Raw genomic sequence first — 12,751 nt, forward strand, 5'->3', positions numbered from 1 at the left:
GCCGGGGGCGGCCCAGCCCGCATCCTGCGCCCCTGGAACGACAGGATGCAGCTGCTGCGGCGCGTTCCAGGCGGCAGCTCCTGCTCTGCAAAACAAGGCGGGTGAGGACGAGGGGGAGCCGCGGCGGGGGATGAAGGGCACCATTTAACGCCTCTCATTGCTAGTCAAGCCGACATCCTGCAGAGGCACAGGGAGGCACAGATCCAAGGAATCGCAGCGGCGGCTCTCCCGGGGCAGCCCCACGTCCGCCCTGCAGGTCCTTGTCCCCCTTCTCTGCTCGGCTCCATCTCCCCCCCGGGGACAGAGCCCCCACTGGCAAAGGGACCTCAGGGGACAGCTGAGCTTTCCCTCGGAGCCGCACGGCTCCTCCCGGGGAAGTTTATGACCCGGGAGCACTAAACCCGCCTTCCTCCCGGGTGGGATTATTTAATCCAGCAGCACTCAGAGCTGCTGCCGGCGGGCTCCGGGATCGCTCGGATGATCAGAGCCTGGCATCCCGCTCCACCGCCCCGGCTCACGCCGAGAAGGGGAGAAGATTCAGCAAACTCCAGCGGACACCGTGTTTTATGGGATTTTTTATTTTCCCAGTCAGAACACGTGTCATTAGCGATTCCTCCTGAAAGGAGCAGCTGTTCTTTGGCCATTACTGCTCCAAAATTAACCAAGACGGAAGAATTCAATCGCATCCCTCCTCCAGGCCCTGCTGAGGGCTCCATTAAGGGATTGGGAACGTCTTTTGCTCGGAGTTCACCGGCATCCGCGTGCCCGGGAAGGCACACACAGCCTTGAGTAAGCCACGAGTAAACCACAAGTAAACTCCACCACGGAGCAACCCCAGAGTGAATGTTATCGGCAGCAGCACCGGTGTGGGAGACGCTCCAAGCTGCCGGGCAGGAACCCAGCCAAGAACCAAGAGGGAGGATAATCTCCAGAAGAGCCAGCCCCTTTCTCCCTTCCGCTCTCAATCTCCGCGAGGATATTTCAAGGCCTCCAAAGAACAACAACAACAGCAAGAAAAAACACCCAAAAAAATCCCCCCAAAACCCCTCAGGAGCAGAAGGAAACAAAAGTGAAGCGAAGGAACAGGACACGGCAGGGTCGAGGAGCAGCGCGGGGTCAGGCGGCACCTGCGCGCCACGGCCTTGCTCCGGAGCAGCTGGGAAAGGGAGGAGCGGCCGTAATTCCATCAGCAGCCCCAGCAAACAAATAATAAATAACAAGAACCAGTAAACAAAGCTGAGGCATAATCACAGGCTTTGTCAGAGCCAAAGCCGAGTTCAAATTTATAAGCTCGGTACCAAAAAAAAGAGGCAGTTCCTATAAATTTTCCTTACCTTTGAGGGTGATGGATGGCTGCTCCTTGGGCTGGCAGAGGGGGAGAACAGTCCTGCTGGGCCAGGTGGGCTCTGTGCTCATCCCAAATCAGGATCCCTGCTCTGTCCCTCCAGGGGATCCCAGGCCTGCACCACACCTTTCCCTTCCCAAAAGAACAACTCCCACAAAGTACATTGGAGGTCACAGCTGCTTTTCCAGCAGACAGAAGTGCAGCTTTTCTTGGGAAAAGGCCCCAGGAAGCTGGGAAGATGCACGGAGCTGCCTGGAAATTACCCTGCTTCTGCCACAATTAAAAAAAAAAAAAACCTTCTCCTGTTTTTTTTTAAGAGGTAAAGCTGAGGACAGGGCTGGGAAATCCAACTCCAGCAAGCACATACCTGGAAGTTTGACTGAATCCTGGACAATTCTGTTCTCCTCTCTGTCCAGGTGCTCCAAGCCCACTGCTTCTGTCCTCACAGGAGTGTCCTCGGTGGCAGACAGGGTGGTGTAGGTGCTGATCACCAGCATTCCCAGGCCAATCCACAGGATAATCTGCAGAGTGCCAGAGGGACAGTGAGCACAGGAAATCCAAGGGGACTGCTCCCCACGGCATTCCCATGGTGCCTCCACAGAATTCCAAGGTCAGCACAGTGACACATCTTAGGGAGAGAAATGTCAGAGAGAAACATGAAAACCAGTTGTTTCTGGCTGAGGTCCATATTTGGGTGCAGAGCCATGGAAATGGAAACTTCAGAGGCTGGAAGCTGTTGGAAAGGCTTTGGAAGGGCTCAAAAGTGAGTGCAGTGAGTAGATAAGAGACAGGATAGGAAAATGCATGAGGCAGACACAAGTCCTGCTGCAAAGACTCATTCCCTGGTATTCCCAGCATGAGAATTCCATAAAATCGGGTCTGGCTGAGCACAGAGGAGCCTGGCCTGGTTACAGACCCCAGCCATTCCAGGGAGCTGCTTAAAACCCCTTGGGTTTGAAAGAAAGAGTAACCACACACAGGTCCTGGTCACAGGGCTCAAGAAGCTGCTGAGAAATGACTCCCTGATTCCCAGAAAGCTAGGATCAAACAGGATAAAAATAGAAGGATGGAATCTGGATCCTGCGGAGGGAAGGGCTCTTGGAATTTCTCTACCTCAAAAAGGAGAAAGTGATGAGCAGCAAAGGAATTTTTACAGCTTGTTATGTGATGACAAATTGGTCTAAAAGGATCTAATTCCACATGAGTCATAGGAAATGTTGGATGGCACTTGGACAACCTGGTCTAGTGGAAGATGTCCCTGCCCATGGCAGGAGGAGGAACTGGATGAGCTTTAAAGTCCCTCCCAGCCCAAACCATTCCATGATTCCATGACTCTAAATCCTCACTGGGCCAATTTATATCCCAGTCCACAAAAAGATGCTTCTCAGTGTGGGGAAAACCAGGAACGGCCACAGGGAGCACTTCTACCGCTGGAAGCTGCCAGAAAACTGCAAATCAAGGGGAGAGGTGAAATTGGAAGGAGGAATTAAAACATTGGCACTTCTAGAGGGGGAGGAGCAGCTGATGCTTTTGTGCTGAGGGAGGTCACCCAGCAAGAGGGAGCAGCATGGTCAGAGCAGGCCCAGGAGACCCCGCAGGGCCCATTCCCAGCACAGCCCCCAGACAGCCCGACGCCTTCGGAAGGAAAAGGCTGGCGGGACGTGGAGCAGCTCTGGATCAGGGGCAGCGTGGCCAGGGAGCAGAGGCCAGACCTTAGGGCTGCTGCAGGGGAAACAGGGGCAGAATGTGCTGCCTGCCTTGCCCGGGGTGCACAAAGAGCAGATATCCTGCCGTCCACCCCCTCGGGCAAACGCCGAGTCAGCAGGTCCTGCACTGCTGCCCTGGGCTCGAGCTACTCCACTTCCTCCCCTCCCACAATCCACAGCCCCGGCACAAATGCATTTTGTGCCTGGGAGGCTGTTCTGGCACCTTCCAGAAACAACAGCGGAGAGGAAGAGCGTTTCCACAAAGAGGATCTATTCTGGTGCCACAGGAACCAGGAGCAACGTGGGAGAGGAGGGAACTGTAGGAAACGGCTGAAAACATTAAATGCTTTAAAGGGATTTTTGTTGTTTCTTATCTTAGTGGGGAACCAGGGGCTCAAATGCCTCGGGTTGAAACCCCTTTGATTGTTGCACATTTGGAGTTCAGCTGCGAGCTCTCGGAGCAGCGGGTATGGGCACACGTGGCAGCCTGAGACAGGCTGGGCTGTCCCTGAGCCGCCCTCACCCAGCTCCCCCTCCTCACCTACCCCCTCTCCCCAACTGAAGACCAGAATAAAGAGGGCCATGATTTGGCTTAATTCCATGGAGACGCTTATGACATGGAAAAGCAGGCAGTTTGTGCTCAGGGGACCACCAAACCAATTGAAGGAACGGGAGTGAGGGCTGTAAGGATTCGGGCGCTCAAGGAACCAACCCAGGCAGAGGAGCCACCAATCCCCACAGCACCCAGAGATCCTGGAGCAGGAGAGGAGAAAGGTCTGGTCCCATGGGAATGATCCCCAGACCCAGCAATCCCACCGAGGGCAGAGACCTTTCTGCAGGAGCCCCTCTCAGCAGGGACATGGTGAGAGGCTGTGGAAAGCTCTGGGGCAGGTCAGCATGGCCAGGGCTCATCTCCCGGGAGCCACACTGCGAGCACGGATGGGAATTCAGGAGAGGAAGTTTACGCTGCCATTTCCTCGGCCGGTCACGCTCCCTCGGCCCTCCTTCCTCCCAGAAGATGACTCCAACTCCGCACAGCAGAGCCATTAGCTCAGCCCCTCTCCTGCAGCCACGGGAAGCAAACACGCTGCATTTGTGTGGCGTGACGCCATCCCTGTCCTCCTGGACACCGAGCGTTCCGAGGGACGGAGTCATGGTGAAGGAATGCAGAGCCCCGGTCACCGCAGGGTCCCTCCTCAGAGATGCTGTGTTTGGGGGGCTGTAGCCCTGCGTGTGCTGCTGGGGAAGGTCTGCTGGCCCCTGCGCTGCCAAGGAAGGGCAGAGGGAATCTCTTTTCCACCCGCACAGGAGCGAGCCAAGGGGTCACTTCCTGACCTCCGGCAGCTCCTCTTCCCCAACTGGGACAACAGCAACTCCGGCCTCCCTAGGAGGGGCCTCTCGGACAAGCTTGTGTCAACACTGGGAAGGCAACACCTTCCTGTTGGCAGCTACACACTCTGTTCACAGACCCCCACACGCCCTGCAGCAGCTCTGCCAAACCCAGGGCTCCCGGGGAGCAGCGGGACACGGACCTTTACAGGAACAGATGCTTAACCACAAGAAAGGGAACACTCTCCCTGCTTCACTCACAGCACTGTGTGCCTGATTACAGGCTTTTTAACTGCTCTGGGAGCTGCCTTTCCAATCCAGCCCTTCCTGCCAGGGCACTCACAGCCCGGCCTGGCCAAGCAGCAGCTCCAATCCCCCCCAGCTCCCCAGCAGAAGCCCTTTGCTGGTCAGCAAACATCTGCCCATTTCCACCTGAAATCCTCTTCGCTACTTTTAGTGCAAAATCCCTGTTTTGTAACCTCAGTTTGCACCATCTCCTGTAACAACCTGGCCTTCCATGTCACCACCTGCCTGACACTGGACACTGCTGGGTGCCAGAAGTGGCCTGATAAAAGCAGCCAGTTCTCAGCAGCACAAGAGCCAAGATAACCCAGAGAAGTGTAAAAGCTGGCGCTGAGGTTTGCTGCTCTGAAGGAGGCTAAAGCTGATGCAGGGAAGGAGGGAGAACGGCCATGTATGCTGTATGGACAGGGACAGGAAGGGAAGGACAGCTGAGCCCAAGGCTGGCTCCTCTCCCCCCGCCTGCCACCTTCCTCAGGAGCTGACTTTGATGGAGTGGAGCACCTGATCAAAGGAGAGTAGGAATGAAGGAGGAGACCAAAGACAGAGCTCCAGGGAAAGAATAAATGAGCCTTTGCAAAGACCTGAAGGGAGGAGGAGAGGGTGGGCTCCAAGTTTGGCTGTGGAGGCAGGGAGGTGCTGAGCAGGGCAGGCAGGTGTGTCCTCGCTCTGAGCAGGAATGCAAACCTGACAGGCAATGGATCACTCAGGGAAGGCTGGACAGCTTGCTGCCAGCCCCTCGAGAGGTAACCCGGGGCCTGATGCTTTAGATAAGCCCTTCCTCCTTTGTGGGATTTCTGCAGGACAAACATCTCTCTCAGCCTCGTGACCGGGTCTGGGGTCAGGCATTGTGAGGGCCCCAATGTCCCACCCCGAGCAGCCGGGCTGAGAGCTCAGCCTGTCCTGAGTGCAGCCTCGAGGCACTGCAGGGAAACACTCTGGCTCAGCCGGAATAGAAAGCAATTCTTGAAAGTGCTCTTTGTTTCCCTGAAAAACCCAGGCTGGCATTCAGACTCCTGCTCGGGGTTTCACTCAAAGAAGTTCGGAGCTAAGTGTCAGAATTCAGAGTGAAAGCTGGAAAGTTGGACTATTTCCTTGTGTCAGAGAAAGCACAGGGAAGAAAAAAAACACATCCTGCTTAAAAAATTCACGTAGGTTTGCAAAGCCACAAGTCATTAAGCACAGAACAAGCCACCAGTTCTGTGGGCCCCACAAAAACGTGCTGCCCTCCCCTGCTGACTCCACACTGTGCCCAAAACCTTACTCCCAGCCCAGCACTGTCCTGACTGGGAATGCTGGGACAGAGACCCGTGAAAAAAGCAGTGGATTAAATTATTGTTAGGGAAAAAACTCAAAACCTGTTAATTTCAGCCCACGGTATTTGCAGGAGCAGAGAGATCAAGCCCAGCAAAGAGCCACTTTGTTTCGGTCCCTGAGGAGGCCAATTCAAACTGGAGCAAAAGGAAAAGTTAAACTTCTAACAGCCTCTGAACGACCCCAATCCCTCAGAAAATCAATTCCTGAAGCAACACCTCTATGTGTGTGTTCCTTTTTACTATTATTTTGGTTGAAAACAGAAAGCTGAGGGTCGGCAGCACAAACCACATCGTGGAGCCCTGTTTGTTTTACTCAGCCCAGGCAGGTCGGGATGTGAGGCTTTAAGGTTTTACAGGCTGCCTGGATTTCCTGTTCTGAGGATCCAAAACCCGAATCCCACCAGGAGGAGGACTGCAAGCAGCAATTTATGCACAAAATTACTATTTCACTTGCTGCTGGAGGGACAAAAAGAGCTGGTGTTCCAGCTTGGGCCAGCACCTCTACCACTGTCTGTGCATCTCTAAGTGGTGGACACCCACCCAGAACAGCTCCCACCTGCACTGGGCAGACTGGAGGGGGGGCTGGAGGAGGTACTGAGCAGTTTTTCTGTGCTGCAGCCAAATGAAGCACGTTCCCAGGCTCTGCAGAGGGCTTAGGGGGATGTCAAGCAGCATCAGCACTGACCTGTGAACAAAGCGCATTCTTGTGGATCTTCTTGTAAATAAGAGCTGGGCAGATGAAACAAATGAGGCTTCCCATGGTCGCACCTGTCAGGCCCAGGACTGTTTCCACTGGGGAAGAAGAGGAAAAGTCAGCAAAGGTCTTCTCCAGGAGTGCCAGAGCAGCAGCACAGGATGGCTGCCAGAGCCCCCAGGCAGGATGGGGTGTGAGTCTGGTCACCCCAGCCAGGAAAATAACAGAGAGCAGAGAAAGCAGGCAGCCCTTGTTCCCAGCTCCTCACTCACCGTTTGGGATCATGATGCCTCCGACCATGGTTCCAAACACAACAGCCAACGTCAGGGCTTTGAACCGGAGCGGGGGCATGTAGCCCCCGGCAGCGAAGGTGCCGTCCTTCTGCTGAGAGGGCAAGGGTGGGAGAGTTTAGCTCTGCTGTTGCAGCCCCCAGTCCCTCAGCAATTCCCTCAGCCCCCCAGCAATTCCCTCAGCAATGCTCCCTACAGGTCCAGCCCATCCCAACTGTGATCCCCTCAGCTGTGCCCCAATCCCTGTGCAGGGATGCAGAGAACAGCCCAAGGCCAAGGGCAGGAGGAAGGAGCTCAGGGGTGCAGCAGGAGGGAGAAGTCACAGGGGAAGAGCTCTGGCTGTGCTAGGGAAAGCTGTCCCCCAACAGCTCTAGGAGCAGGGCCATTCCTGCTGCGCCATGTCATGGGAGCAGCTCCTCCAACTGGGAGACACCCCAGGGAGAGCACAGGGGAGGATGGGTGCTGCTGGGCAGCTATGGGGAATTCCAGAGGCCCTTTGCTTCCCATCCCATCCCACCTCCCGAGTGGGAAGTGCGGAAGGCAAGGCCCCAGTGTGCCCTGCAGCCCCGGAGGGTCCCAGCTCTGCTGCTGCACAGATGGGAGAGGAAGGCAAAGCGACACCTTCAGAGCCCAGCCAGCCACGAGCTGAGCCCAGGCGAGATCCAAAGTGTTCCCAAGTGTTTCCAGCGCTTCCTCCTCTGCACCCGCTGGCTCTCACCGACCGTCTGCCCCCATCCTCAGGCCCTCCCAACGTGAGAAAAGAGCCGGGGGCTTCTCACAGGCAGAAGTGGCAGGATTTAGAGCTATAAATTGCTCAAGTTTTATTTCCTGCCTAAGAGGTTTCTATTTATGCGGATACACAAAGGCCTCAGAACATTCCCACAATCTCTCACTGTTATTTGCTGAATCCCATCGGCGCGCTCCGTGCGCACAATGCACAGAGGAGAACACGCCACTGCCACAAGGGACTCACAGTCTCCAGCAGACAGACCAGCTTCAGTCACAAAGGCTGGCTGAGGAGCTGGCCCTGGGAAAGGTGGAATGTGTGGGAGAGGGCTGTATCCCATATCCCACTGCCCGCCCCCGCACCGGGCCGGCACCGCAGCCCACGAGGCGCTGGAGGAAGGGGACATCCGAACCCAGAGGGGAATGGGCTGCTCCAGGGCTGCTGACAAAGGTGCTGGGTGAGAATAATGGAGCAGGAAGGAGCAGGCACACAAGGAAGCAAGAAGAAATGGGGCTGGGCTGGGCTCCCGGGCCAGGAACAGGAGCTTGAGCTCAATGAATTGGCCAGCAAAAGGACAGCAGCTGGAAGAGCAGGAAATGAGGAGGCTCCACTGCTTCCAAAAGCACATTTCTCCCCCTCTTTCTGAGGGGAAGACCCACCTCGGCTCTGAGCTGTGTAACATGCCTGTGCCAGAGCTGGAATCCCCAGCAGAGCAGGAAGAAGCAGCCACAGGACATGGGATTTACGCTGGGAACTCCAGCCCTTCGGCCCCTGGAACTGCTCTGCAGAGAGGACACGAACCTCCAAGTGCCAGGGATTAACCACTGAGCAGAGCAGGATTTAGAGATGGCCACAGGTCCCTGCTGCACCATCACCACTCCCTAGGCACGGAGGATTTGATGGGAGCTGAGGCTTTGTCCCTCTGGATAGCAAGTACCTGCCACATGCCATTATCACCAGTCTCACGGAGCCAAGACAAAATTGGGGCCCAGTCAGAGACCAAAGAGTCACAAAAACCCTTCAAAAATCAAATTTCAAAGTGAGGCAGCCCTGGGACCTTACCTGCTGCTCAAAGAGCAGGGTGTTCAGTGCCTGTCTGCACGGCAGGATCATCATGGGGAACCCCACTGCCACCGACATCATGAATCCCACTCGGATCATCTCCGTCACCACGTTGGAGGGGAAGTTCATCAGCACGTTCCCAGCAATGGCCTCGGTGTAACTCACGTAGCCAAAGAAGCCCACCTGGGGAGGGGAGTGGGGTTGGACTCCCAGCACTTTACCCCTGCTCCTCACAGAGGGGACAGGACTGTGACGTCCCCTTGGAGCAGCCAAGTGGCAGCGTGAGGTCACTTCCATGGGCAACCTGCCAGCAGCCCCAGCACCCCAAAACCTGGGACAGGTCATTAATCGAGAGTGGGAACTGCCTAAAAGCAAGTTTCCCATCAAATCCAGGGGTTTTCCTAGAGACACACCTTGCTTGCTGCCAGGCCCATGGATTGTCCCTCTCCAACAGAGGGGATGGCACAAGTCCCTGCAGCAGCCTGGCTCATGGACCAAGGCTCTCCTCAGGAATTATTAACCCAGTTTTATTAACTGCTGCCTTATGAGGCATAACTTCCTTCAAACAGGCTGGAAAAAGCTCTCCCAAACTCTGGGCAGCAGCCTCTGCTCCAGGCTGGGCCCAGGAAGAGCTGGGCCTCCACTCTGCCTCCACCCAAGGAAACGTGCTACTCTGAAAACCTGGATTCTCCCAATGCCCCCTGTACTCTTGGGTTCATCACCTCCCACCTAACCCTGCTTTCAGCACAAGGACTTATCTGTCAGAATAAATACAGATAAGCAGAAACCAGCCCCAGCTGTAGATAAATCCTCATCCCTGTGGCCCCTCCAGATTTCTGGCAAGGGAAGAGAAGGGAAAGTTCCTACCATGATGTAAAAGGTAGTGACCACGTTTAGGGAAGAGGCAAATATGGAGCTCATGATTTTGACAGACGGTTCATCCAAGCTGTCGTAGGTAGGCAACACCTGACTGTAAAAAGGGTAAAATATTTAAGGAAACCTGCGGAAAATGGGAGAAAACCCCAAGTCCCAACCCATTCTCTGCCTCACCCCAGCAGCAACGAATCCCTGACACCTTCCCCCTCCAGAGCATAAACACCTGCTGCTATTCCACAATTTATACTGCTAATGCCAAGAGATTTCAGAACACTCATAACTTTTAAGTGTTGCAAAAATATTCCTGCTCTCCCCACCCCACCACGTGGAGCGAAACGTGTGATGTAAACATTCGGGTTCAGAGAGGGTTGCAAAATGAATGACCGCTTGTTCCCGGGGCCGCGCGTGGCTCGGGGCCAGCCCCAGCGCCACGGATTATTGTTCTTGGAGCTCTCCGTGCTGATAATTAAAGCAACACAGTGTTTACAGAGGAGAAGCGGGGAGAAGGTTGGAGCATCCCACTGTCTGAAGGAAAAGTTAAACAAACAAACCCCAGCGCAGCGCCTGTCTTGCTTTAGCTCTCTTCATAGAAAAGCTGGAGTGCAAATTCCCTGGGATTTGGGATATTTACAGCCTTGGGAAGCGTGGGGAATGTCCTCTTTGACATCAGGTGCATATTTTAGCAACTCATTAACCTCTTGTTACTTTAATTCTAGCGGCTACATCTTGGAACTCTCGGGAGAAAGGAGGGAGCGTGCAGGGAGATGGGAAGGGGTATCCCCAGCTCCAGTGGACACCAAGCCATTCCCAGGAAGTGTGTCAGGCTGAGGCCAAGCAGAAAGATCCTTAATCCCTGAACGTCAAAGGAGGCTGAGCACATCGGCTCTGGACATGCTGGGGCTGGAGGTACCGGCAGGAAGCACGGCCAGCTTCTCTGGGAGCCTCCACTTGGGATTCCTCCCTGGGAGTGAGGAGACTGGCTTCCCAAAGTCCCTCCATTTGGTATTCTTCACTGGGAGTGAGGAGACTTGCTTCCCTGGGAATCTCTCCATTTAGGATTCCTCCCTGGGAGAAAAGAATCTGAAAGAGACTGGCTTCCCTGGGAGTGTCCATTTGGGATTTCTCCTTGGGAATGAGGAGACTGGCTTCCCTGGGAGTCTCTCCATTTGGGATGTCTCCCTGCCCTCTCCACAGCCACCTCAAGCTACGTTCTGGCCTTCAGCCTCCGAGGGAAGGGTCAAGCCAAACATTCAGGGTTGGTAAGGATCAAAGAGGGAAACAGGGAAGCTCTGCAGTGTGTGGAATGGTTAAAAAGGTGATTCAGAGGTTAGCAAAGTTAAATCTACCCAGCTGAGACTATATAGATAAACTACATATAAAGAGAAGAATAGAATATATAGAGAGAGAGAGCAGGTGGAGTGAGAGAGAATACACAGATGGAAAGAAATTTTAAAAATATATAAATATTGTCTGAGCTGGAAACTGTATTTTCCTGATGTTTGGAAAAAACACACAGCTTTAGGTTGGGTTTGCCACCAAAGTGCTGCCATGGAGCCCATATTTAGGCACACACAGGTCCAGACCAAACCATTTCCCTGCATTTCCAACTCCCAGGAAAATTGTGCTGGGTACTGCCTGGCTTCCATAAGGAAAAAAAAATTAAAGGGATTTGTTAACAAGGTAAAGCTGCAAGAGAACACAATTCCCTTTGCCAGTTGTAACGGAGACATTAAACAGCAAGCCTGGAGTGTGCCGGGGTAGGATCTGAGCTGCCAAGAGAGCCAGTAAGTGGGAAATGATGATTTGGATCTTGGAGTGGGTGTAAACACAGCAGTCTGAGCAAATTTTATCTGTCACATTCATTTACTGCTGGCACGAGACCCGTTTGCTGGAACTACACAGGGGAAGCCCAGCTCTGCCAGGCTTCCAGAGGAGGATGGTCCTTCCAGAGGAGGCCAGTCCTTCCCAGGTCAGGGGCTGGATTTGCACTGGTTGGAGCTGTGACAGTTCTGGCCAGGCATGTAGCACTCATGAGCTGTCCTGGTGCAGCAGGGAATGCTGCTGGAAACCTGGAACAGCCTGGCCTGCCCTCACCTTCCTCCACTTGGCAGCAGAAACCCTCGCAAAAACAGGGAAGTGGAAAGGTGGAAATAGCCTGGTCTGCTCTCACCTCCTTCCATGTGCCACTAAACCCAGGGAACTGGAAATGCAGGAACAAGCCTCCAAAGTCAACAACTGTGTGATCTTTGGAGCGTTCTCCAGGAAATTTGGGGAAATAGAGCAGCCCCCAGCACCAGTACTCAGGGGAGGTCCTGTGGGGATCACACAGTGGGGTGACACAGCCTTTCCTGCTGCTAGAGCATTCCCTTCAAGAACCAGGGGAATTTCATCCCTCCTGCAGCTGCACCAGAAGCTCACAAGGAGCTGTTTGGCTCCAGTGGTCTCATGTTGCTCCATTACAAGAATTCCCAGGTGAAATGGAATAACAAAAGGGTCCGGGTAACAAAAGGGTCACAGTGAATGAGAGGCTGAACTTCAGCGAGCTGTAAAATACTCTGATGAAAACAAACCACCAAAGCAGATGGTATCTATCCCTTACAGATCCTCCTGACCCTGTGCCCTCACACAAACTCACTGCAGGAACAACTGCCAGGGCTGGGAAGGGCAGGTACTTACGACTGACAGGCAAAAGACATTCCAAAGATGGGGATGCAGCGGAAAATGCCCTCCCAGCGCATGTAACTCACTCTCTGCAGCCACTGCCCGCTGAAGAGCCCGTGATTGAAGGAGGAAACCACAACCTGCAGCCAGGACAGAAAGCAGGGGTGAAGAGCCAGCCTCAAGCAGCCCCACGGCAGCAGCAATGGCAGGCTGGGATAAGAGGCAGCGTGACAGCTCTGCCTGGAGCAGCCTGAGCTGCTACCACAACCCCATCCCAATCCCCCAGCTCCACATCCTACCCACACAGCTCCCAGGACCACCAAGGACCCCAGGGAGTATTTCAAGGGATCTATGACATTTCCCCCTTGTTTGATGCCATCAGACATCACAGCACACACCAGGGTGGGACACTTTCCACCGACACATCAACTGCGAGAATTATTGT

The 12,751-nt window shown here is 54.4% G+C and overlaps 1 protein-coding gene across 1 annotated transcript in view; it reads right to left on the reverse strand.

Annotated features, from left to right (window-relative positions):
• The window catches only part of SLC38A10 (solute carrier family 38 member 10), a gene marked incomplete at its 5' end in the record, with an annotated part of 29,986 nt that overhangs the window by 9,898 nt on the left and 7,337 nt on the right, over positions 1-12,751 (reverse strand). Inside the window, 6 exons of the mRNA XM_066332448.1 lie at positions 1,713-1,866; positions 6,682-6,788; positions 6,963-7,074; positions 8,770-8,952; positions 9,637-9,739; positions 12,322-12,446. Coding sequence (XP_066188545.1) covers positions 1,713-1,866; positions 6,682-6,788; positions 6,963-7,074; positions 8,770-8,952; positions 9,637-9,739; positions 12,322-12,446 — 784 coding nt within the window. The remainder of the gene's footprint in view (positions 1-1,712; positions 1,867-6,681; positions 6,789-6,962; positions 7,075-8,769; positions 8,953-9,636; positions 9,740-12,321; positions 12,447-12,751) is intronic.

This window comes from Sylvia atricapilla, chromosome 18, assembly GCF_009819655.1.
Source record: "Sylvia atricapilla isolate bSylAtr1 chromosome 18, bSylAtr1.pri, whole genome shotgun sequence".
Lineage (NCBI taxonomy): Eukaryota > Metazoa > Chordata > Aves > Passeriformes > Sylviidae > Sylvia > Sylvia atricapilla.